At 41.7% G+C, this 26,079-nt stretch overlaps 1 protein-coding gene across 4 annotated transcripts in view; it reads right to left on the bottom strand.

Annotated features, from left to right (window-relative positions):
* The window catches only part of ano10a (anoctamin 10a), a 43,720-nt gene that overhangs the window by 12,265 nt on the left and 5,376 nt on the right, over positions 1 to 26,079 (bottom strand). For 3 of the 4 annotated variants that reach the window (XM_085290587.1, XM_085290586.1, XM_085290589.1), the window contains exons 2-14: positions 24,596 to 24,651; positions 23,430 to 23,585; positions 23,154 to 23,351; positions 22,636 to 22,770; positions 21,086 to 21,205; positions 20,697 to 20,881; positions 19,198 to 19,582; positions 17,543 to 17,598; positions 17,351 to 17,425; positions 17,018 to 17,206; positions 16,735 to 16,926; positions 16,251 to 16,379; positions 5,636 to 5,752 (exon numbers count right to left, since the gene is read on the bottom strand). In XM_085290587.1, the coding sequence (XP_085146713.1) occupies positions 5,636 to 5,752; positions 16,251 to 16,379; positions 16,735 to 16,926; positions 17,018 to 17,206; positions 17,351 to 17,425; positions 17,543 to 17,598; positions 19,198 to 19,582; positions 20,697 to 20,881; positions 21,086 to 21,205; positions 22,636 to 22,770; positions 23,154 to 23,351; positions 23,430 to 23,565 (1,917 nt within the window). In that variant the 5' untranslated portion in view covers positions 23,566 to 23,585; positions 24,596 to 24,651. The remainder of the gene's footprint in view (positions 1 to 5,635; positions 5,753 to 16,250; positions 16,380 to 16,734; positions 16,927 to 17,017; positions 17,207 to 17,350; positions 17,426 to 17,542; positions 17,599 to 19,197; positions 19,583 to 20,696; positions 20,882 to 21,085; positions 21,206 to 22,635; positions 22,771 to 23,153; positions 23,352 to 23,429; positions 23,586 to 24,595; positions 24,652 to 26,079) is intronic. The other variant, XM_085290588.1, reaches the window with a different exon arrangement.

The raw sequence follows: 26,079 nt of genomic DNA, 5'->3' as shown, positions 1-26,079 counted from the left end.
TATATACCCCCCAATACAATTGGAAATTTAACCCCTCTTTATATCTAAATGACTCTTTTACGGTTTACCTATCTACTAAAATCGCAGAATTTTTACAATTTAATGATAATGGTGTAGTTTCAGACTCTGTTTTGTGGAAGTCCTTTAAAGTCGTTATTAGAGGCCATATTATTGCTTATCAAGCTTCTCAGAAGAGGGACAAACTCAGGCTGCGTACTAATATTGAGGCAGAGCTGTCTGTGTTGGAGGAGAAGTATCGCGATACCGGGGCTGCTGACACACTTAATACCATTCTCAAATTGAAATATGACTACAACCACATGTTGGGGGAGCAGGTCATGAATTGTATTCGTCGATTAAAACAGAAGCATTTTGAGCTTGGTGAAAAGGCTGACAAGGTGCTTTCCAGACAGCTGAAGGGCATTCAAGCTGAAAGGGCGATACACAGAATTCTCTCTGCAACTGGCCAGTTGCTGTCCGATCACAAGCAGATAAATGACAGATTTCGCAGTTTTTATTGTCAGTTATACACATCTAGTACTACGGCCACAGTTGCTGAAATCACTAATTTTCTTAATGCTTTAGACATCCCGACTCTTCCTGAGGCTGCACAGGGCTTACTCGATGCAGACTTTACGCTGGAGGAAATTAGAAATGCAATCTGCTCCTTTCCTAATGGAAAAGCATGTGGTCCGGACGGTTTCGGGATAGAGCTTTATAAGACACATATTGACGTTATCGCTCCCCTGCTACTTCGGATGGTAAATTGCGCAGTGTTAAACGGCTCATTCCCTCATTCTTTCTACGATGCCCATATATGTCTCCTCCTGAAAAAAGACAGAGACGAAACTAATGTTTCTTCCTATCGTCCCCTAAGTCTTCTCAACTCAGACCAAAAGATAATTGCTAAAGTCCTAACCAACCGGTTAAATAAGCACATAGGCTCTATAATTCATCCTGACCAATCGGGTTTTATCCCCAATAGATTCTCTTTTTCTAATACTAGATGTCTCTTAAATGCGATGTACTCAACGACACTGCCCAATTCTGCGGTGATTTCACTCGATGCCCAGCAGGCTTTCGACCAAGTGGAATGGAGTTATTTGTTTGCTACTCTTGAAAAATTTGGTTTTGGGTCGAATTTTTTGAATATGATTAAGTTGCTTTACGCTTGCCCTCGTTCCTCGGTCCTTACCAACCATGAGAGGTCGCTCCCGTTCCTCTTACACCGTGGGACAAGGCAGGGTTGTTGCCTCTCTCCAATGCTTTTTGCTTTAGCTCTTGAGCCGTTGGCCATTGCCATCAGAGCCAATTCCCATATCTCTGGTATAAATTGTGGCACGTCAGAGTACACCATCGGTCTGTATGCAGATGATATCATATTGGCTCTTTCAGATTTAAAGATCTCCCTTCCTCCACTTCTTAAGCTGATTGACAGCTTTGGCCACCTATCAGGGTTCACCATAAATTGGAAGAAGTCTGTTCTTATGCCGCTGTCGTCTGGTCTGGGCCCTGATTTCCTGTCTAGTTTGCCCTTTAAGGTCTCCCAGGATTACTTTTCATACCTGGGTATTAACATCCCTAGGAACTCAAAACTCCTCTTCAGGCTTAATTATTCGGTTCTAACTGATGAGCTCAAGTGTATGATAGATAGGTGGAAACTTCTCCCACTTTCAATGATTGGCCGTATCAATATAATCAAAATGGTTGTGCTCCCTAAATTCATGTACCTATTCCAGAACGTTCCTATTTTTCTCAGGTCTTCCTTTTTCAAAGCGTTGGATGCCATTATCATGCCTTTCGTTTGGGCCTACAAGCCCCCCCGCATCTCGAAGTCTCACTTGCAAAAGCCCTCGGACGAGGGTGGTCTGGGCCTTCCAGTTTTCAGACATTATTACTGGGCCTGTAATGCCAGAGCCTGGGTCTTCTGGAATCTGCCTATAGTTGGTGATGCTGTGGGATGCAGGTCCAGCCCTAAATGGCTCGAATTGGAGCTTAGCACTGCTATCGAGCACACTGGAGCATCCTTGCCAGCTATCTTATTTTCAAAATCGGTTATTAAAAGTGCATGTGATGACTTTATTCTTTGCAACTCCGTAAAAATATTGAATCAAATTAAGAGAATCTTGAACCTCCCGGTAGTGTCAACTTTTGCCCCGATCTGCCACAATCCTAGCTTTACGCCTAGTACAATGGATGCTGCTTTCAAACAATGGCCTGTCAAAGGGTTAATTGCTATAAAGGATCTTTATATCGACAATCATTTTGCCTCTTTTGCTCAGCTTCAGACAAAGTACAATCTCCCTACAAGTCATTTTTTTCGGTACTTACAAATTAGGAATTATGTCAAGCAAGCATTCTCAAATTTAGATACCATCCCCATACAGCATGTCTTTTACAATATGATGAACGAACCTCCCACCTCAAAACACTTAATTTCTCGGCTTGTCAACCTTTTTTCTTCGGCAGCCCCCTCTTGCCATATTAAAGAGGCTTGGACAAGGGACACTGGTTTGGTTATCTCTGACGATCTATGGGCTGAAGTGTTAAGTCGGATAAAACTATGCTCTGTTAACGCCCGGCTTCAGTTAATTCAATTTAAGGTTGTCCATAGACTGCACTATTCCAAAACCAAATTGAACAAGATTTTTCCTAACGTTTCCCCCAAATGTGATAAATGTAAACTTGTGGACGGTACTCTTGGGCATCTTTTTTGGTCCTGTTCTACGCTTACAGCCTTTTGGACTAGTATTTTTAGTTTCTATAGCACTGTTTATGATAGGCAACTGTATCCTGACTGTCTTATGGTGATCCTGGGCTGCTCCGGCGACTCCTTGGCACTTCCCTTTGCTGTTCAACAGGCCCTCATGTTTGGTATGGTGATTGCCAAACGTTTGATTCTGGGGGAGTGGAAATCTGCCTCCCCTCCCTGCTTCAAGAGGTGGCTCGAGGAGATGGTCTCCTGTCTATACCTGGAAGAAATTCGGTTCTCTACGTCTGATTCCATGGAGAAGTTCAGGAAGATATGGGGGCCCTTTATAGACCACATTAAGAAGGACAGTCCATGCCCTGGGTCCTGACCACATTGTTTTAACTGCTTTCATTCTGAGCTGTTGCCCATAACTGTTTTTGCATGATTGTTATCAGCTCCTCCTAGCGATCTTTGGATTTGATCTTGTGGATTGGACTCACTAGATTGTGAGTTGTTTGACATGTATACCACTTGCTTTGTTTGCTTCTCTGCTGTTTTTAATAAGTGCTGGCCTTGTACCCTGTTGTGTGGTTTGTTGCTCTGTTTTTTTTGTTTGTTTGTTTGTTTTTTTTGGTTGTTATTGTCTTTATTGTCTGTGTTCTTCTGTCCCGCTGTTTGTGAATGTGTAAAAAAATGTTGAAACTTGCATAAATAAATACATTAAAAAAAAGAAGTCCTCAATTCTCGATGAGAGACACGACCAAAGGTGGTTGAGAAGAACAAGGTTAATGTCCAGTGGGACAGACAAGCAGTTGCTGGCCAACCAATCAGACATAATGGTGGTTGACAAGGTACATAAGACTGCAGTTGTGTTTAGATGTGGCAAACTCAGTGGACAGTAACATGAGGAAGAAGAAACACGAGGAAATAGGCCGTGGAATAGTAATGGGGCTAAAGGAACAAATGAACCAAATGTGGAAGGTAAAGTCCAAAGTGGGTTGAGTGGCAATAAGAGATTACATAAGAGGTCTCTGTCCAGAATGCAGAGTGCAGTCCTGGGAATAGCTAAGATACTGTGCAGAACCCTCAAACTTCCAGGCCTTATTAGGGATACTCTGATATTTGGATTGGATATAAATCTGACACTGATCCAAAAGGCTGGATCGAATATCAGTGACAATGAGTCGATGCACAGTGCAAAGAAAGAAATCCTGCTCTGTGTTATTCTGGGTTTACTTATTCACACAACAGCAGCAGCTAGCAGTAGATCAAATGTAGGATGAAGGAAGCTAAGCACAGAATTTGAGCAGTCTGACCATCTTCAAGTGATGTAAAAAATGTTTGCAAACCTCCAGACAGAAGCTGTTGGTATAGTAGTATATGCATTATGTGTGAAATATCTTCAAAGTGAGCCTGCAGGACTGGAAAGATCTGATAAAGATGTTTGTTTACTTTCACTCTCCTTATACCCACGGCAAAGGTAGTTTATCAGATCAGAACTCGGAAAAAGGTTGGATCGGTCCATTAGGGATGGACTGAGCCAACTGACAACAACAACAACTTTACTTTATGTATTGGTAAAATCAAGTTCAGATCACATCTTGTTCTCAGATGGGAAACTGTTCTTTGTGTTTCTTGCTGACACCATTTACTACAAACAGAGTCCTCTGGTGATGAGGACTCCTCCCACTAAGCAAAGTGAAAAGAAAATGCCGTGTGGCTCGTGGTACCCCTCAGCTTCATAGTTGATACACCTACGGTATCAAATTGAAAATCCTATATCATTTCGTTCTCAAATTATCATGTTCATAAACTTTGGTGTTCATGTTGCCTGCCAGCCTGGCAGGGTTATGACCAGAGATGAGCAGTAACGCATTACCGTAATCCGATTACTTTTTTCAAGTAACGAGTAGAGTAAGGGATTACATTTCAAAAAAGGTAATTCGATTACTGTTACTTTCCCGTGAGCATGCTGCGTTACTGCGTTACTAAAACCGTGATTTTTTTGTGTCTCATGACAATGACGTAAGCGAGTGCGACGTTCGTGGCAACAGCTGTGTGCAGATCAAAAACGGTTAATATATCGAGTGCGGCAGAGAGTTTGAGCGTGCAGCGTTTAAAGTGTGGAAGTACTGACCTTACTTTGAGTTTGATTCTGTAAAAAGTGACAAAAACATTAGTGTCCGCTGTTCACTGTGTGGGAAGAAAACTTCTTTTTACAGCGAAAAAACCCCTAAACGTCCGCGCAAGCACCGAGTATGCTGCCACGGGAATGTGAAATTCACAGAGAAACTGCCGGATCCTTCCACTGACATGATGGCTGCGACACACCTGCACCAGGGCAAACCTCCGCCTGCCCCACTCCTGCTAAACAGGTGAAAATAGAGCAACAGGACTGCTGAGCCTTTGATTTTATTTATTTTCTGCTGTGTTTTACGTGCAAGAGTGAGTGTAAACACAAAAAACTATTTTATTTTATTTTTTTATGCTGGAATGTGCAGAATGTTTGTTTAAATGTTAAACAAATTTCTTCCAGTCAGGGAATGTTGCATATAATTTCATTTTTGCTTGATGCATAAAGTTAAAAGATTAAAACTAATAAAGCAAGTTTTAAAAAGAGACTTTTCCATTTGATTACATTTTATATGATGGATTATTCAGAAAAAGTAGAATTGGGCTGAAAGATCTATTGCTTTATTACCTATTCAGGTTGTAAATCATGTTTTTAAAAAGTAACTAAGTAACTAATTACTCTCAAAAATAAGTAATCGGTAAAGTTAAAGGATTACTTTTGGGGGGAAGCTTTTTTCAAGTAACTTGACCAACGCTGGTTATGACATTGCCCCATCAGCCTTTTATTGTTGTCAACCAATGTCAGAGGACAGGTAGCAACTTGCTGAGTGGTAACAAAGTAAAGAAAGTAAGAGCAGAGTCAGACTTTACCTTCTTCTTGAGGGCCTCCAATGATTCAAACTCCAGACGGGCCAGTTTGTCCTGGATGTGTTTGGGAACATCTTGGATGAGGAAGGTCAGAATGAACTTGAAGCCCAGCAGTACATGCTGAAATCACAGACAGACAATCACATCATAGGGATTAAGAAGTTCAGGGTCAGCGTTTTATTTACATCCTTTTAGTTCCGAACAGAGGAAGGAGAGCATGCTTTGAAAGATACATCAACATAACCTGATTACAGTTTTTAAAGATTGGTGTCCTTCACGGGACACACTTTTTTAAAATGACAGAGGACAGAAGAGGAGAAGGGGAGTGACTGAGTGGACCGTCAGAGTGAGACAGACAGCCCCGGTACGTGTCCTTGAAGCTGAATGAGAATGAAAAAAAAACCAGCACAGGCAGCTTTGACTCTGCCTTCTAACAATGACTCTGAAAGGAAACAGTAACCGTCGACACGTTCCCGTTTGGAACAGATCTGACAGCTAGAATGCCAAAATTCTGCAAGGAAGATGATTCAAGGAAAGCTAACAAGACAAAAATGTTATTTTGAGTACAAAAAAATCGCGTCTGTGTCTATATGACATGATTTAGAGTAACTTTTGATGAATATATCCATGGGCCATAATATCAAACTTTCGTGCTACCCAAACATTTTGAGCAGAAAAAAAATTAAAAACATATTTCATGTGCATTGCATATTAGGATACATACAGACCCAACACCCAGAACACTTTGTGCTTGTAAAAGTCTTAACTGGGTCCACAGATCTCAGTTTCTCTCTGTCAGACCTCGAGTAATCAAATACAGCAAACTGCACACTTCTGAATCAGCAGAATATGCGTTTTCCCATAAAGATGATGAAACACACACACACACACACACGCCAGTCCATCTGGAGCACGGCCAGCCGCCATCAGCTTCTTTGATTCAGCACCCTTTTCCTCATCACAGTAATGGACTTATGCTACAGTAGATGGAACAAAAAAAAAGAGCAGATAACAAGGTGCACTGCTCCACAGGAATGGCTTTCAGGGTTATCAAACCAAGTGATTTGAGTAAGACAATGGAATTACATATATTCCCACGCTAACACTAGCTTTCACTGAGGATGGTAAAATAATTTATCTTGCCTAGTTGGACATAAAATGACCCCAGATTATGCTCTGATTGATGCCACTTGGAACACTGTGAGCTTGAAGTTGCATAAACTAAGACATTTTGCCATTCCAGTCAGCACAGCAGCTCCAATAATTAACAACCAGAACATGCTCAGAAATCCCTGACCTCAGTGGTTTGTTACATTGATTGAAAGTGCAGAATAAACAGTCCAGCTCTTAGCGAATTGCTAATGCTATTGAAGGCTAATTTATATTTGTGTGTGTTCAACAGCACAAGGTTAGACTAAAGACAGAGGACACTCGGTGAAGGTTGGAAGAAGGTAACTTGTGAAACATTTGAGCCTGACAATAAATTCTGCTTTGTCTGACACAATGGATGTGACTGAACTTCAAATGCTCAGTATGAAAACTATTTGTATCATCATTGCTACGCTGATTAAATTACACCAGCAAAGGCTGATGTTCTGCTTCATCAAGTAAATAAATGTAGGGCAAACAGAAATGTTACTACAGCTGAGAAATGTTCTAAAATTATAAAAAAAAATCTATAAAGACAAACTCTGGATATTGCAGGTTTGCCATTTCCTATTTGAAGAACAAGTATTTGATATACAGCTTAATATTGTGTAGCCCTACGTAAAGAGGAACACCTGGACACTCCTCCAAACAAAGAAACTAATTAGACCTGTTATTATCTCGCATCAAATCAAGATATGAGCAGATTGATATGAGCTGTCTGGGTTTACTATAAAGTTTGCTTTGTTTGAGGCGCTCAGGCAAAAATACACAGAGAACATGGAGTACAAACTTACAGGTCACTTTGTTAGTTACACCTTGGTTGTTAAATCATGGGTACCTTTGCCAACTTGAAGCAGTCTAGCCATTCTCCTCTGACTCTGACAAGAACAAATCATTTTCAGCTGGAGAACTGCTGCTGATTGGATATTTTCTCTTTTTCTGACCATACTCTGTAAACCACAGAGATGGTTGTGAGAGCTGCCGCTCAGATCAACAGTTTCTGAAACATTCAGAGTAGCCCATCTGACGCCCACAACCATGCTTAGTTTGACCACTTTGACCAGTGGAAAGTCTACATGTCTGCATACCTTTCTGTCGTATGATTAGCTGATTAGATATTTGTGTTAACAAGAATTTGAAGAGGTGTATCTAACAAAGGTGTTAGTGAATGTCACTGACTCTGGTATTTTCTTTGACATGCTATTCAGTGACACAACTTGAACTTACTAAGAGAATAAAAGAAATGGATTCCAAGAATACCACGCCAAGTCAAAAAAAATCTTGTGGTGCTAAGATTTTTCTATAGCCTCCTGGTGTATTCTTTGTATTAAATGAAAAGATAACAAGTGGATTTTACTGTTGGTTTGCTATCCTACTTATTCTGGAAGGGTGTACAGTTTTAATTAAAGCAGACCTAATAGCCATTTCTTGACTAATAACTCACAGCAGGCCTGGGCGAGAGGCTGTCCTGTAAAGCAGCGGTCCCCAACCTTTTTTGCGCCACGGACCGGTTTATGCCCAACAATATTTTCACGGACCGGCCTTTAAGGTGTCGCGGATAAATACAACAAAATAAAACTAGTACCGGTACCAAAAAAAGAAGATTTATTCATAACACACGTGAAAAGACCCAGGAAAACCGAGTTAACGATAAAAACGATAACAAAATAACGCTGAAAACCGATAAAAACCCTGAAAACCAGACATTTCACACCTGAGCCTCAACTCTCGCGGCCCGGTACCAAACGACTCACGGACCGGTACCGGTCCGAGGCCCGGGGGTTGAGGACCGCTGCTGTAAAGGACAGAAACCCCACCCACCTGCTTTTCGAATTTGCTGCAGGAAGGAAGCTCACTAGAAGGGTGGGTGGCCTTAAAGGAAGAGGAGCAAAAATAGCCGAGTGGCCACCTAACAAAAGAAAAGCAAGAATTGTTTTGAACTATGAATCATGCAAAGCCACTTCCCTCTTTGACTACTTTGGAATTCATTCTTTTGTTGCGTTTATGTAATGAGGAAAAAACAAATAGGAATTGTGAATTCTTGGCCATACTGCCCAGATTTATTGCTAATGTTACCTTAGCCACCGCGCTAATGCTCAAATCATTTAGTACATTTTGCTGTTAGCATGGAACTGACTACATTTCATTCCACCGTCAATCTTACTGATGAGACACAAACAGAAAAACTGCCTTTTCATACGTGATCTGAGCAGAACGCATCTTTCTAACAGCTAGCTGCCATACTGTGTTTTCACTACAGTCTTCTTCATGTTGCCTTAAAGTCTTCTGAACAATTCATCCTACATGCTTCAAAGCAGTGAAGCAAAAGCTGTGAATATTTATCTGCATGTTATGTTGTGATTTTTAATACATTTCAGCATTTTATTTCACTTTGTCATTATTGGGTATTGTGTGTAGAATGTTGAGGAGAAAAATGAATGAGAACATGTGGAACAAACAAACAAACAAAAAATTGTGTCGCAATTTTTTTTGTCTGCAGGAGAAACCCTGCTTTTGCTTCTTGATATACGCAACAAGAATAATAAATGTATTTAAATATTTTTTTAATCAACTTAGTCAGGAAACAGGAATGCACCAGCATGTAGTTTGAATACAAAAGTCTGGTTTTTATGCTGTGGAGCTCATCACTCACCAAAAATATTGTATATCAAATTAGGGAGTGATGATGAGCAGACATGCGAATGCTGGGGACAGCCAACAGCGGCGCAGGGAAGCAGCGGCACCGACATGAGAGGGAGAGATCGCAACTTTTGGGAGAGTGTGTTTGCTGTATGATGTGAGGACAGCGAGGCATGTCAGTCTTTACGATGCAGTGCGACTTGATTCGTGAGGTCTGACTCAGCGTAAAGTAAAGCTGCATACACCGATTTTATTGACCAGGTGGCAGCACAATGAGCTGTTAACACAACATGAGGTCTACATTAGACGATTAAGTTATGTCATGATCAACATATTTGCATGCAGTAGCTTGCACATCTAGCAGATACACTCATTAGTATTCATTTTGAGTCATGACTTTCTTGTCAGCCAATAACTTTAAGGCCAAATCTAAGTCTCCTCTTAGCTGTGATGCGGTCTCCAGACTACTGAGGGAATTACACAGTGAGAGTCGTGATAAACTTGAGTCATCCTGATGATGGGTCAAATATCTATGCATACTAATGAAGGTGCCACTCAGGGACAAACACACCAGTGGAATTATAAAAATACTGGTTCTAGATAATGATTAGGGAAGCAGGAGGCATCCTTCTCTAATTGCTCAAAGAAATTCTATTAGCTAACCGTGATAACGTAAAGTCCAAGGAAATAATAACACGACGTTGCATTCAGTGCTATCACAAACAAAACAAAACAATGCATTGCAATACAAATAGCTGTAGAGTGGGGTCATTTAATTACATAATATAGGTTTAGAAGATTAAGTTGCTTTGCGCACCAAGTTCAAAGCTCCTCCAGTGTAAACAAAGCTCAAATACAGAGTGGGAGGCTAGACTAGTTTATGGGTGGATCCTGGCCTGCTGCTGCTCTGTGGTTGCCAGCAGATAAGATCATCTTATTGTCTTTAAAAACAGTGTAATGAGATTACTGTGTGGTGGGCTGCTGAAAAAGACAATTTGACAGACACACACAAAAAACTGTCCCATGCAGGCACCTTAATCACCACACAGAGCTATGTTAATGTCAGGTCTTTGGCTTCATTTAGATTACAAAGTTAATAATGTACTGTACTGTACTGACCCGTAATCAGCTTTGTGAGCAGTTAGTATGGTCTGTATTATAATAACGTACTTTACTTTGAACTGGTAGACTTTGGCAGCACAGAAAAGCATTTTTATATTACCATGACACTGCTGTTCCACTCTGCTCTATAGGCTATAATGTAACTGTTCGTTCAGTCTCGTCGCTCAACTCGGTCCCATTTATGATGGTCCCAGAGCATCTAACAGCCTTTAAGACAGATATTTGCCTCTAAAAATAACCATCAAACCAAATTTTAAAGGAGAGCGATTGCTGGACTTCATAAAAGTTTGTGTATTTAGAGTGAATATAAGCTTTACAAATTAAATTAAATGCATAATAACCCCTACGGATGCTTTTATAAACAATTATGGCCAGCAGGTTACATACACTCATTATGGGCATGTGCAATCATCATGTATGTAGTACAATCAGCTCCAAGAAGCCCAAAATTACTGTGACATTCATACCCATGATGAGTGGGCATGAGTGGATGTAAACCTCTGATAACACATACTGACTACTATTGCTTCTTCCAGCTTTAACTTAATGTATTGTTGTTTGCACTATAGACTGTCTCAAGCTGTAAACATCACTTAGGGCCTTAGGACATATCTGTGTCCTACGCACTAATATTCTCAATTCAAATACTGCATTTATGGTTCGAGTCAGTCTTAGAAGTCGTGTAAATACACAATACAGGCTACACACAAACCATGATAACTAATTCGTTTTCCATCATGCCGAGATATTTTGTGTTAAAAGTTTTGTCAAATTGAAAACACCTGTGTGCTGCACACCAGCTCAAATAACCAATAATTGTGAACCCTTTCTTGTTCCATGCCATTAGGCTGTGATCTTGTCTCCCGTCCTTTCAGGTCCCTTGTAAGCAGACACACTTCATAGTCCCTGCTCTGTTTCCTCAGCTCCTCCTCCGAAATGAGTCGATTATAACAGACAGACCCGTGACTCTGAAAGAAAGTCTCTGTCTCTTTCAGCGGCAGGCTGGCCAGTTGCCTAGTTACTGCTCACTGATGTGTGTAAACCCTACACAGCAATTACCCAGGTATCATAGCACTGATGCTGGAAAGCGGCGCGGCGAAGCCCTCGCGCCTGTTCCCAACCCACCCCCATAACAGAGATAAGAGGAGCTGAGGGTTTTGATTTGAACCCTCAGCTCTCTGAATCAGCCTTCTCTTATTAAAGAGATGACGACCGACTTAAGAAGAGCAATGAGAAATGCTTCGAAGGAAAAAAAAACATCTGTGATCTCCTGTCTGTCCGCACTAAGATAGTGGGTTAGAGGCTCTGCTCCGCCTGGAGTTAGCTGTATTTAACAATGTATGCACTGACAGACCTGTTAGCAGCTTTAATTAGAAAGGGTTTCTCTAAAAGCAATATACTGGCTGCTGAGTCAATAAACCACATGTATGTGTATTCATGTGCAGCTCTTCTTTCACACACTTAACATTACACAAGCTGGCTCTCACTGTTCTTGTTGTGCCATCTCTTTAATAGCCTGTTTGCTCAATTCTAGGAAATGTGGTGGTAGCAGGCAAGAACGTGCTTGGATCTCGCTCGCTCTCTCTCACACACACACACAGGTTTCTTTTCCTCAGTCAATCGTTTTCCTTGTCTCTCTCATCAGCCCTGGCAGTTCTGCTCTCAGTCCCTTCCTTCCCGTTTCTCCTCCTTTTGCTTCCACATTCACTCATTTTATCTCTACTTTGATCCAAGCCTTCCATCACAGGTCTGCAGTGTGCACTAAAGAGAAAAGCAAGGAAATGCATGACACACCTGACTGATGCAGTGTGTCGCGGCAGGATGGATTGCTCATATACAACCACTGCAAAGCGAGAGTGTAAGCCAAACACCAAGCTGTGAGCTAACCTGGTTTCCCTCTGTGTTTGCAAAAGCAGCATCACACCTCCTCTCATGATTCAGGTGAGTGAGGCAGAGTGCAAATCAAGCAGTGAACATGACCCCCAGGCCCAAAGCGCAGCCCTCTGCTATAAAAAGTCATGTTCACTTCTACTCAGCCCAAAAGACAGTTTGGAGGAGGTTAGGATGGATCAACATGCTGTGAGTGTGATTTACTGGAGTCCCTGGAGTCTTTAATCAGAAAAAGTCTAGAGTAAGGGCTCATGTAATGCACACACACACACACACACACACACACACACATGCACACACACACACACACGCACACGCACACACACACACACACCAAACAAACAAAGGTCATATTCACTCTGCTTCACTGAGGGAGTGGGTTAAATGCACAGAGGAATTTCCCCACGGGGATCAATAAAGTATACATTATTATTATTATTATTGTTATTATTAAAAGTGATGAAAAAAAGCTGCCACTGTGTTACAAATTGAAGCTGGAGGGAATATCAGAGAAGTTGAGAGTAATAAGTAATAACAAACAAATTGCGGAAAAACACACCTGGTTGATTAAAAGCTTAAAATATCTTCAGTCCTACTAAAGGACATCCGTTCATTCGATTATCATTACATTCTTTAACTCAACTGGATCAGCACTACATGGTTCATGTCTTAACCTCAGTGTATAGACTGAATAGATGGATGTAACATTCAGCTCTTAAAAGTCAAAGAAGCCAGTGTGGAGGTGTCTTAAACCTGCATTCTACTAAACCTGTGTGACTCCTCTGTTGGCAAACAGAAGATCAGCTGTTTGGAAGTTTATGGTAAAATGATCCTTGCAGGCCTGATGAGTTCATGGCTTCTGTTGCTAGTTTCAAGTCACACCGCATGCAACGTGATATTCATTTAGTAGATTATGGCCCCCATTACAGTCAGAAAGGGAGGATTAACCATGGTATGCTCACTGGCTAATGACTTGTGAAAGACAAGTGTTTAACTAAAGACAGCGATGGTGAAAATCTTCTGATTTTGGCTTCCCAACAAGAAAATAGCGTGTCTTATACAAGCAAATATAAAAACAGACATCAATTAAAATGATACTAAAGTGAAAACAATCTCTGTCCTTACAGCTCAGACCAGCATTTCGGACCAAAACAGATCTCATATTGCCCGATTACATCTATCCTGAAATTTACTGCCCCCCTCTGGCTGCACTTGGTAATTGTCTTTGGAAGCTAGCTTGACTATCAGCTGTTAAATCTCTCATTTTTTCTGGGAGCGTTTATGTCATGCTGACAAAGGCTGGAACTGAGAGGAGAGTAGCAGGAGTCGATGTAGGACAGTCATTCCACTTGCTATTAATTTCAATTAAATTGTCTGCAATTCAGCCAGAGGCACAGCAGGTGGCACTTGAGAGATATTTCTCTGAATACTTGAAAGGTGGGATTTCCCACGAAACCCTTCTCTAGCATTCTTTCTATCCTCCTCTTTTACCCTCATCCCTGAACTGTGGAAAGGGCAAATGGCATGTTCAGCCTCCCTGAGCATGGCTCTGATGGGGGCTTCTTCCTGTTAAAAGGGAGTTTTTCCTCCCCTCTGTTGACAAGTGCTAGTTTGCAGGGGATTAGGCAATCATTTGGGTTCGTTCTCTAATATTGCAGGGTCTGTATTTTTCATATTTCCTCATGACGTCTGTCACTGTAGGTGATACAGCACCCCAGACCAGTACAGACCATTGACCCATTTACTTTACCTTCAATGAGCATGAAAGTTGACCTCTTTGACAAACTTCACAATATTCAGCTTTTTAAGATGCTCAGTCTTTTTTTGGCCGTTTGTGTATGTGTACTGCTACACTGTTGTCAGAGATGATGAGGAACTGGAATGCAGTTGGTTCACCCACTCGTCTCACCCATCTGTAAAAGTCTCTGCATGCCATTGATGGTGCATGAGCAGTTACCTGCGAAACGACCTATTGTCATCAGTAACATCTGCACTTGGAAATTAATCCAAACACAGAGCTGTTACACCCCCTCAGTAAGTAAAGTTAACAACAAAAAAAATCAGTGAGCTGTGTCATCAGATCATGTATAATGTAGCATGTTGTCATCAGACCCATGGTTCTCAAAGCGGAATCTGTTAACACCACAGCTCCCTCACAAAGGGCTCCAGAGGGGTTTGATGATTCAATTCACTTGATTCTATTTGGATTTCCTATTTATCACCATACACTGTGGAAGAGACACATACCATCCCATTTCTCCCACTTTCAATTTCAACAGCAGACCGTAGCAGATGCATAAACTCTGACCGATCATCTTTTCCAAATGGTGACTCTTTGGACAAAAGACACATCTAGGAGGCAGATTCTGCAGCCCATGAGACAAAGCAAGGCTAAAACGATTCAATCCATCTCACACTAATAGAGAACTCCCAGCAAAAAGAAAGGTTTAAACAAACCCAGGCTTATCCTGGCAGCTGCTGCAGGAGAAATATCACCCACAAAGAACAACTTCTCTGTGAACTGCAGAGTTTTCAGCTGTGTGTGCCGACCACACGTTCAACATGCAGACGATCGATGTGACCCAGTTTCTGCCTTGGCATCAGCAGAGAGATGTTGTACAGTGAGCTACAGTACTTTAAAGAGCATTTACAGTCTCAGGCAGCAACCAGACAGTTAAAACAATCGTCCCTCAGGAGGTTGTTAAAGCAGCACAAACGTACAACTGTTTTCTTTATGAATGTCCTTAAAAAAAAATCTCCATACTGCAGCACCTCCCATTCACTACATCCTCACCTGTTTGTGCTGTTATTTTGAGCCCCCCCCCTCCGGAGGCAGGAGGTGTGTTAGGCTGCACTGTTTGAACAGGGCACATAGAAAAGGGGAGCGGGCTGACGTTATGTTAATAAAGGTAGAATCAGGAGAAGAGGAATCTGCAGCGTGAATGCTCAAATTAACACACACACACACACACACACACACACACACACAAGCTCAAACAATTATAGGCTGAATACGCACAGTGCAAATTTCATTTATGTGCGGACACACACACACTCTCCACTCTGCCCGTCACCCTCAGCCCTTGCTTTGGGCTGTGGCTCCATCTAGTGAACAAAAATCTGCATCTGGCACAACTACAGAACAGCGCGGTGTTAACAAGAACGCTATTAAACACTAATGTATCCAAAAATGATTATGAGATCTATAGAAAATAAAAAATACAGGAATAATGCTACAAGTCCAATTTTTGTGTTGTCTTCCTTGGTAAATTCACTGATCCTTAAATGAAAGTGAATGGCAAAATTGCCTCTATAACCATGCAAAAAGAATGACTGCACAGTTATCACTATATCTAACTAACTACATATAATTATAACCTATCAGAATGGAGAATACAGTTTTTTCAAAACAGGCGTATTATACTCGTATTATATACTATATTATATCACAAAGGAGGTATAACAAATTGCTTCCTAGCATTCCATTTAGACGTGTTTGTTCCACTCCTGGCAAAACATACACAGCGGCATGGCTCTGTGAGATGCTTGTGCCATCATCAATGGAGTCATTTCTGCTGCTGTGTTATTTCTGCTATTATAAATATACCATTTACTTTCTGCCAAACCAAGTTTCAGTTGTGTCACTTTTGAAATTTCTTATACAAGACTAGTCAAGTTTTGTTTCATAACATCACAAAGTTACTCCAAAATACTACATAAATCTGACCTTTGTTTACCAGTCTGAGGTCACACATTACGTGTGTGTGTGTGTGTGTGCGTGTGTGTGCGCGCGTGTGTGTGTGTGTACGTAAATTACCTCAGCAGCCACTGTACACAGTATGAGCTGTGTCTCTGACTCGGGGAAGTAGGATCTGACTTGTGGAGACATGCCAATCAGTGCACAGTTGGTCACAACAGCTATCACACTCATGGCTTCAAAGGCGAGCTGCACACAGAGGTAGAAAGACAGCGACAGTTATTCGTTTCCACGAATGGAAACCATACCTGGATGCTGGGCACAGCACAGAGTCAGTCATATGTCATTTTTAATGGAGGAGCTCTGTTTAGATTAGGACAGCATGTTAAAAAAATACAATGACCTGTCCACAGAAAGCTTTAATGTTCAGAGTACCCCAATATCATTTCTGAAGGACGTCCAATATAGCAGTAAGGATGTGGAGGATATCTGTGTCCTTTGGTACTTTATAGTTGTACAGCAATATTTGTTAAATAAAAAACTACCAAAAATCATTCTTTTCTCATAAACATCAGCAACTGCATTCAAAACTAAATGAAAATACCTGCCAGACTCCAATGTTTGCAGCTGGGTCGGCAAAGGGTCGTTTGAACACTCGACACATCTTGAAGGCATCAGAGTAAACCTCGGTGATGTTGTTTAACACCACAAGGACAGCAGCCAGAGGAAAGACACAGGAGAACAGACTGACATAACCAAACAGCAGGAAGAGCTCCAGGTAGTCATCAAATGTTCCCTGAGCAGGAATGAGAGCACAGACAGACACAAATTAAAGAACGTCGCAGAAGACGTCATTTGATTTCTGATTAAAGATCACATGTACTGACCAAGTATGTGCTCATGTCGGCCTCGAGCCGGACCTGCTCTACCAGCGGAAGCTCTTTCTCCTCGTACAGTCTTCTCTTCTGGATTTTGCGAATCATCTTTTTGTTGCGTCTCCTCTGCAGCCAGTAGGGCAGGAAGGCCTCCATGAACTGATTCAAGATCTGACTGGTGATCAACAAGGTCGCCAAACTCTGGAAAGAGCGCAGACACAAAGAAATATCAACAGAAACCAGGGTAGAGGGAGGTGAGAGAAACAAAAGAAAGGAACTGTAAAAACTAGAGGAGCAGAACGATGGGAAGTAGAATCAAAGAAGGAACGAAGGAGGCAGACCTACCTGTCTGAGAAGCTCCATGTCCTGCATGACAAAGGCAATGTAGAAGAGCGACGCGAAACAGTTGAAGAAGTTGAACTAAAGAAAAAAAGAGTTAGGGCAGTTATGAGAAGTGAGGTGGTGATAAGAAAGGCTGCACTCTCATCAATAAAGGGTACAGTTGGCAGAAAACTGTGGATAACTCATTTCACTCACCACCAAGACTTTGAGCACCAGGTGATTTTGATATGAAGACTCTAGCCTGTGATTTTCTAAACACACGGAAAACATGTCAGCAATAACTCATCGCAATGTTCACAGCAGAAGCTCACTGGATGAAAACCAGTCAATGACTGCCAAAAATCTGGAACTCCAGGACCTGACCAAAGCCTGACTTTTCCTGGGGTCAGCCCTTTAAAAACATTCCTTTTATTTGCCTTAAGAAGCATCTAAGTTACTTTCATGGTGTGTTTGTGTTATTATTTATCTCCAAATCTGTGAGAATGTTGAATTGAATCAGGGCCCATCAGACCTCATACTACAACATTATCCCAACGATCTAAGTTTGTGCTCACAGGGGATCACATGATTGCTGAGGTTCTCTCTAACAGTGGAGGGTTTTATCTTACAATATGTGTTTGGTTGGTTTATCCTATTGATGGCTTCACTTCCATTTACTGAGAGCTGTACTGTATTGTGTTGCTGTCACAAATAAAAAGTTCCTGTGAACAGTGATTGAATGATACAATGGATAAAACTCTAAACCTTTTGATCTCCATTCCAAAAGATTTAATGCAGTTTCTTCGCTAAACGATTTGAAATACACAATTAAAGTCTGTACTTTTATCGATCATCCATCATTAGCTTTTCATTTATTTAATTAAATCAGGTACACAAACTGATTTACTAATGCAACATGCATTTTACTGCCAATTGCGCTGAGGTTGAACGCTGGGGGGGGGAGCACATCTTATTTTTGTGCTCAATATGGTGACAGTTGCTGCGCGGAGGAGGAACAAAAGTGTCGGTTACCAAGCTATCTAATTCTAAATTGGCTCAGTGACCTCAGAGATGACCTGGACCTGGATGACCGGCAACAAAACGTCTTACAACACTTTAGCTTTTGGTGTCTTGAACATGCTGTGGCTTCTGTGTCAAGAATTTCGCAGCCTGCACTGTGGGGTTCAAAGTGAAATGGCTGAAGAACAAAGAGAACAGATGGATAATGATGTTAACTTTGGACCCCGTCCTGAAAGTAATCAGACCTCAGATGGACATCAAAGCATGGGAAGTCTGAACAGCAGTCCATTTTTAATTTTGATGTTTTGAATTGGTTTCATAGTTTGAAGGTGCTGTTTGCTTTTGTTCTGGTCAATTCATTTACATTCATCAACTTTAAAAACATATATTTCCTTAATAAAGTTTTTATTACACTCAAATGAAATCGTTCTAATTTCAGCAATATGAACAGTGCGGATAGTTTTCACCGTGATCTCATGAGCTGTGCTCTTAAACACATAACTGTTTTTTCATTCATCTGCATGATAATACCTAAGATGGAGATCACACACACACACACACACACACACACACACGATTATTGTAGGGTCTTGAGCGTATAATAAAAAATTATTTGGCCTTAAGTCTACCCAATGAGACAAAATGGTGCACACTTAAAGGCAAATCAAGGGACTGTTGAATTAAAACATTTGAATTACAGGAAAACCCTAGCTTCACGCTGCATTGTGAAAACTCATCAGCTCTGGATTCTCTTGTAATATCATCAGCAATCAAGCCCTCTAGCCAGAGCTTGTATTAATGCAAGAAACATGGTTTGGTGTGAATGCACAATAATGAAAAAGTGGACTTACCCCATTCAGTGAGGAATTCGGCAGCATATCTGTAGATGAGGTTCATCGCCTCTATGACCACAGCATAGATGATACTAGGGATGAATAGCAGAATGTGTGTCCAGAATGTGGGGTTCTCATCATAGATGGACAGAGCCCACCCCTCCATCTGGAAGTAGATCATCATGATGTAGAGGGACAGGTAGAGGCAAAGCAGGACGAAGGGCAGAGACACAAGGTAGACACGCAGGTGCCTCTTGGAGGTGGGGTAGATAGGCTCTGCACGTCCCGTCACAGGGTTGTGACCAAGCACGCCGTGAAATCCAGGCCGAGGTTCTTCAAAGGCCTTTTTTCTGCACAGTGTGCCCCAGTAGTAGGCTAGTGAGGCACTGCGTCGCTTCCATAACTGGTGGGCACAAAGGTTCAGCAAGTCAGCTGAAGCATTTTAAAATTCTGTTACGATTTTAATAAACACTTTTGGAGTTAAGACTACATTGCAAGCAGCAGAGGGTAATATTTTCCTTTACAATTAAAGGGTGAATTTTCTCTCTTGTTTAGTGTATAAAAGAATGAAAAGTTAAACCACACATCACAGTTAAACTTCTGAAGTGCTTGAAAAGATTCAATCCCTTTACATCAAAGAGCTGAAGATTCACTTCTACCGCTCCCGTTTTAACCCCTCCACCACCCCAGCATCCACCTGCAGGCTTTGGAGCATATTTACACATCACTGCCCAATTTCTATGTGTATCATATTTTTAGGATGGTGAGCATTGTGCCTCCACACACCAAACTATATTCTGCAGCCATCACAGATTAATAGATCAATAGGTAGAACGATATTGTTACGGCCCTGCAAAATTCGTCATGAAACGGTTATGGACTCATTTTTGGTTATGGTAATTTGACAAACCATGGGTTTGCATTTATGGGAGGGGGTGTTACGGCCCTAGCAGGGCCTCTCTCTCTCCTGAGGGTGCCTGTGTGGGCGTGTCCCACTACCTCCTGCCTGAGGTGCCACCTTTCCCTCCTGTACAGCTGACTCCCATCAGCAATTAAGGGTATTTAAGCCCAGAGCAGGGTGAGCTCTGGGCCAGAGTGCCATTTTGTGTGGGTACAGCTAGTGAGCTGAGTGTTTGCAGTAGTTTCCAGCTAGTGAGCTGTGTAGTGTGTTGTCCAGCTAGTGAGCTGTGTAGTGTGGTGTCCAGCTAGTGAGCTGTGTAGTGTGGTGTCCAGCTAGTGAGCTGTGTAGTGTGGTGTCCAGCTAGTGAGCTGCGCTTTCCTTTTGACATTTTGCATTACTGACCAATGCCTGAGTTTTGTTTGTGTTACTTTTATGGTGATAGCGGCTTGTCCGTCTCTTTTAGTTGAATTACTTCAATAAAACTGTTTTATTTAACTGTTTCGCCTCCTTGACTCCTTTTTCTGACCCGGTCACTTTTGTTGCTTCCCCCTTAACGCCTAGACCCCCAGGGGAACGTAACAGATATCATACTGCATACTGTTTCATGTCTTCTTACCTCCAAGATAACAGTGCACCAGATCAAGTTGAAGACAGCAAAGACTACATATTTGTCATAGTCCTCCCAGTCAAACAGATAGTAAGGCACCCCAATGAGGGCCATAGGCACCAGCGCAAAGGTGAAGTACTCCAGGAAGCCAAAGTAGAGAGCCTGGCCCTCACCATAGTAGTGTCTGATGTCGTCTGGGGATAGAGATGAAAGAGTCAGTAGTGATCAGGAGCACTGACAGTGCATCGCTCCAATTACAGTCTGGGGACATATTAGAAATGCAGATGTACAGAGACCTCTTTTGCAAGTGTGCATACTCCATAACGTGGACTGTTCGTTTTAATCACACAATGTATTCAAGAGTGACCATGAAAAATAATGGCACAAGATGCACTTACCCAGAGGCTGAAGCGACACCTTCACTTTTTTATACCAGGAAAAAGAAAGCCTCTTGAGTTCTTCGTTTTCATGCAGAGGAAACATCTGGATTAAGATCCCTTTGGAGAGCAGTCTGCGAACTAAGATGCAAGTAAAGAAAACAACAAAAAAGAGCATGTTACTTTCTGTCTCACCCCCCACTCTAGTCATGTACAGTGATGATAAAACAGGAAGTTTTTACTCAAACTTGTGAATTATTTGGAAGATATTCCACATGAAAACCTTCTGGCTGCATTTCCATCCTTCTCTTGAGTTTTTCTGAACTCACTTTCCCAACTAAATAAACATGCATTTCATTTTGTAAAACAAGGGCAGGCTAACAATAGCTGGGAGCCGGCCCATTCCACACAATACAATAATGACTATAGCAATAATTACTATTGTCCAATATGCAGCAGCTAAATACGAGCACATGAAAGCGCTATCATTTCATCTGCCATTTTTTGAGTGCATCATTTGTCAAAAAATAATTACATTCTATTTTAACACGATTTGTCAAACACAGGCGTTGAATAGAGGCACCCTATCTTCACTGCAAGTTCATTGGTTCCTTATCTCACTTTGGGACTATTTTACTGCATTTGCATATTTATTGTTTCCATACTGAAGACAGACGAAGGGAGGGGGTTGCAGAGATAGCGGGGTGGAAGGAGGACACAGTCTGTGTTCAGTCTACAATCTGCTACCGTTACTACTACAGGAATCTCTAAATCAAACCGCAAGCAAGTGTGGATGAACCGCAGGAGAGGCTCAAACAGTCAAATCTTGTCACAAGCTGAAACTGAGGAAAAAAAATAGGAGTGAAATTATCTAATCTGTGTATCAGCTAATAAAAACATACTCTGCTGTGGCTAATGTTGTTATAAACAGGTTCTAACAAATGTCTTTCTGATAGTTTTATGATTAAATGCCGAGTGTATACTTAACTAAGGTTGAGGAGTGATAAATCATTTAGCCCCGACTAAACCACGATTTACACAATGTGTTCTCTTTGTGCATCAAAATGAAAACAGTCAAGTCTCTAAGATGAGAAGCTGGACCTGTATTCCTATGCAAATGAAATGACTGATCAATTATCAAAATGTTTATCTGTAAGCGACAGAATGAAAAACAGTTTAGGGGAAGAGGACAAGCATAAAATTGGCCACAGCTTCAAAACCCTGTATGATAATACACTGCCATGTTTTACTCACATCACCTGTGTGTGGTTTTACTTCTGAGGTTGATCAGTTTCCCAGTTTTATTCTGGGATGTCTGCACATCCTAATTTAGTACAGTTTCCTGGAATTTCAGCTGTTAAATTCAGCAGTGCTATGAAGTACCGGCAATCTGTCCAGCATGCACCCTGCCCACCTTCAGCTGCATAAGCAACAAAGAATATGTATGCATGCAAGAAGGAACTAGATGAGACCATTTTCTTTTGTCTTCCTGTGAGTGAAATACACAACATCAGCAAACTGATCACTGCAAAGCTCATTTGAAACAGATTGAGACATGAACACAGACTCACTGATAGATTTCCCAGGGTAGAGCTTGGCATGACTGTATCCTGGAACATTAGTCTCCTCTTTGGCTCGCAGCGTGTCCAGCTCATGCTTGATAACATACTGACACTCAGCCATACTGAGGAAGCCGTCTCCATCCCCTGAAGAGATGGAACAGAAACACAGTGCCATTCACCACAAAGGCATGTTTTCACAGGCTGTTACAGTGACGCCACTTATTTCAGACAGAGTATGTGAGCGGTGATGAGACTCAGGGGCAGTGATCAGATTGATTTGTGTTGAAGAAGAATCAAATGATGCATTAAATTCTCCTTATTTATGCAATTCTGCACAGAGCTGACTTAACAAGGAGGCTGACAAATATGGTAGTGATACGAGTTACCTCTGTTACTGTTTAAGGTTTCTGAAAACCAGCTAACACAAAGAAAGCCTGGCTGTGTTAAACTGCAAGGCTGCAAGTTAACAATAACAATAAGATGCTAGTCTGAAGCATACATTTTCACAAACTAAACAGTAGACTTGCCTTTAAAATCTTTGAAGTTGTGTTTGCTGGCAAAAGTGAAGGCTCTCATGGACCCGTCAGTACACTCCTTAAAGAGCCCCAGATCTTCTGCACCACAGAGCAACCTCTGCATGGAGGCCCCCACCAAAAACATGTTGGGGTTTTCCTTCTCTTCCACCCCGATTCCAGGTCCCAACTGCTCCACCAGCAGCTCAGCACCTGGAAGAAATTACAGGATGAATAATACCACGTCAAACAAGGGAAGATGATTCGAGGGGCGCAGACGATCTTCCACACCTCCATTCTGTTGCCGGTCTCTTATCCTGCTCAGCAACCAAGCAATGGCCTCCTCCTTGGTGTCTGAGGCCAGCTCCAGCACCACCAGAGGAGCGAACCTGGAGCCACTGCTGTCTACTGACGACTCCTGCAGCATCGTCCCTCCTCCCAGGAAACCTGCATAACAGAAACGTCCTTATTTCCTTGAGTCCCAAGTGTGAAATACAGCACAGACTGCTGTAGAACAAGCTTTGCTTTGAACAACCAACAGTAATTATTGGTATTGCCAATAAAAGGAAACACTGCTATCTGCTAGAAAGGCCTGTTTGTCACTATCATCTTCAATTTCAGTGTACTGCAAGGCCGACAGGGCAAGCTGAGCTTGTGCTAGGCCTAATCATCAGAAGTATCTGTATTTCTACAATTCTGGGAGCTGGAGCCTATCACAGCTGTCATAGGGCGAGAGGCAGGGTACACCTTGGACAGGTCGCCAGTCTGTCACAAAGTTAGCTTATAGACGCAGACAGCTATACACACCCACATTCTCTTGTAATATTATAGAAAAAAACCTATCTAGTAATATAGATGAAATAAAATTTCCCATTAACATCATGTATGCCATTGTACATGATGACAATTTTTCTTTAGGGACTCGCAGTAGAAGTACTTTGCTATTTTTCTTTCTTAAGTCAAGTCTGGATACAATAACAAAGTCTGTTCTTGTTTTCTTGGGCTCCCTGTCTCATCCTATTCACAGACTCCTAGAGTTCCTGCTGTGCTGTACAACAAATTCAAAATGTCTTTACATGACTAATGTAGTGTGTGAAATGACATCTTGGCCCAAAACAGGTAAAGAAATGACAGATAAAGTCACAATGTTCATTGAACAGGTTTACACAAGGTGTGTCAAAGCTACCCCTCCTTAGTCTGAACACGGACCTCCCTGCAGTAAAATCAACTAATCATACGTGGTGGAATCTGTACTGTGGGTCTGCTGCAGATCAGCTCATGTATGACCTGTAAGGAGAGACAGACCCAGAGTACAGACAGAAACAGCTGAGACTGCTGTACCCAGAAAGGGAGGAGCATGTGTGTTAAAGAAAGCCCTGACATGCTGACTGCTACTCCTTCCGTACTTGTGTGTGTGTGTTGTGTGTGTGTGTCGTTCGGGCCAGCACAACACTCACCCAAATCTGTGTATGAAGCGGCAGTGTTCCAGGCTCGGGCCGGGAACCGTGATCATCTATTGTGAACAGTAAGAAAAGAGAAGAGCGTGTGGTGTTGTAAGCGTGCTGCACCCGGTGTTCCACGTCACAGAGCAGCACTGTCAGCTGTCACACCCACATCTGCCCCACTCCCCCTGTAGGGAACTTTAACACGGATCAGCGTTTTTTGTTTGTTTGTTTTTTACTGAATCTAATTTCTGAGCTCTCTGTGGTGGTCCTCAAAATAAATAAATAAATCGGTAGTTTTTAAAACTGACATTTTTGAAAATTTATTTTGCAGTCAACTTGTAACACTATCACTTCCTGTAAAAGAGTTGGGAAAGGTTGAAGAGTTTATTTTATGAAGCACGTTGAGGTTACTGCTGTGATTTCACGCTTTATGAATAAAGCTGAAGGAAACTGAATAATGTCCTGACACATTTCATCTAAACCAAATAAAAGATGGACACAGCCACGTGACATCGCATCCTCAAGTGACCCGACTACAGGAAAGGGTGGAGTGCTAAGCTATCTGGTATTAGCAAGCTGCATTTGTAAAGTGAGGAGCACAGGTTCTCATGTCAGCTAATTAGTGCTGAGTAACAGACTGATGAAAGTTAAAGTAAAAGTGAAGCACGAACATGTCTCTCACACACAAAATAACCCATAATATTAATCAAATAATCCATTAAAATTGCTCCGATACGCACAACCACAGGCGAAGAAGAGGCCTAGCTCCGCCTACCCGTGTCCCAAACACCTGTCAGTCACAGCAGCCACACCTCTAACTGTATTTATCATCTAGGCAGATGAGTTATCAAAGACTAAGTATTGTTTCCAGTGCTGTCAGGCGTTTTAACATGGAAGTGTATGGAGACTGACTCAACGTCCAAATTAGATTTTCTTATTTATTATGTACAAATGTTAGCCTGGTGGCAGTGTTGGAGCACATGTGAGAGTAACAATGAGAGTGAGAGTACTAAAATTCAATATGATTCATGCTCTGAGCGCCACACATATTCAAATTTTTATTAAAGAGTATGTAGCACTGATGGTCAGAAGCCCTGAAATATCATCTACAACAGGGTTCAATTAAAATGCGCAGTTCAGTTAGAGGAAATTATTGACTGTGATAATCCTCCTTTCTGCCACTTAGAATGACTAAAATTTACAAAGTGGACTTAATGTTTTATTCAATATTACCCAAAATTAGTGACTAGGCCCATAAAGTTATAAAAAAAAAAAAAACCTGTTGACCAATGCTAGGGGTGAGCGCTGCGTTCCTATCCGTTGTTAAGCGATGACGTGACCAATCCTACTTCCGGGCCTAAAGTAGTCTGCGTTTAATATGGCTTTTGTGTTGTTAACATATTTAATGTCTTGTATTTTCTTCTATTTAATCTCAAAAAGCTCCTAAAACAGTCAGTGATCACTGTTGACCTCCCTCAGCTTTTATTACCGCTAAT

The sequence above is a fragment of the Mchenga conophoros genome, linkage group LG11 (assembly GCF_057382185.1).
Source record: "Mchenga conophoros isolate Kocher_MC1m ecotype Shallow Benthic linkage group LG11, M_conophoros_male_GT1.1, whole genome shotgun sequence".
NCBI classification, from domain to species: Eukaryota; Metazoa; Chordata; class Actinopteri; order Cichliformes; family Cichlidae; genus Mchenga; species Mchenga conophoros.
This window is presented reverse-complemented; position numbering and strand designations above follow the sequence as displayed.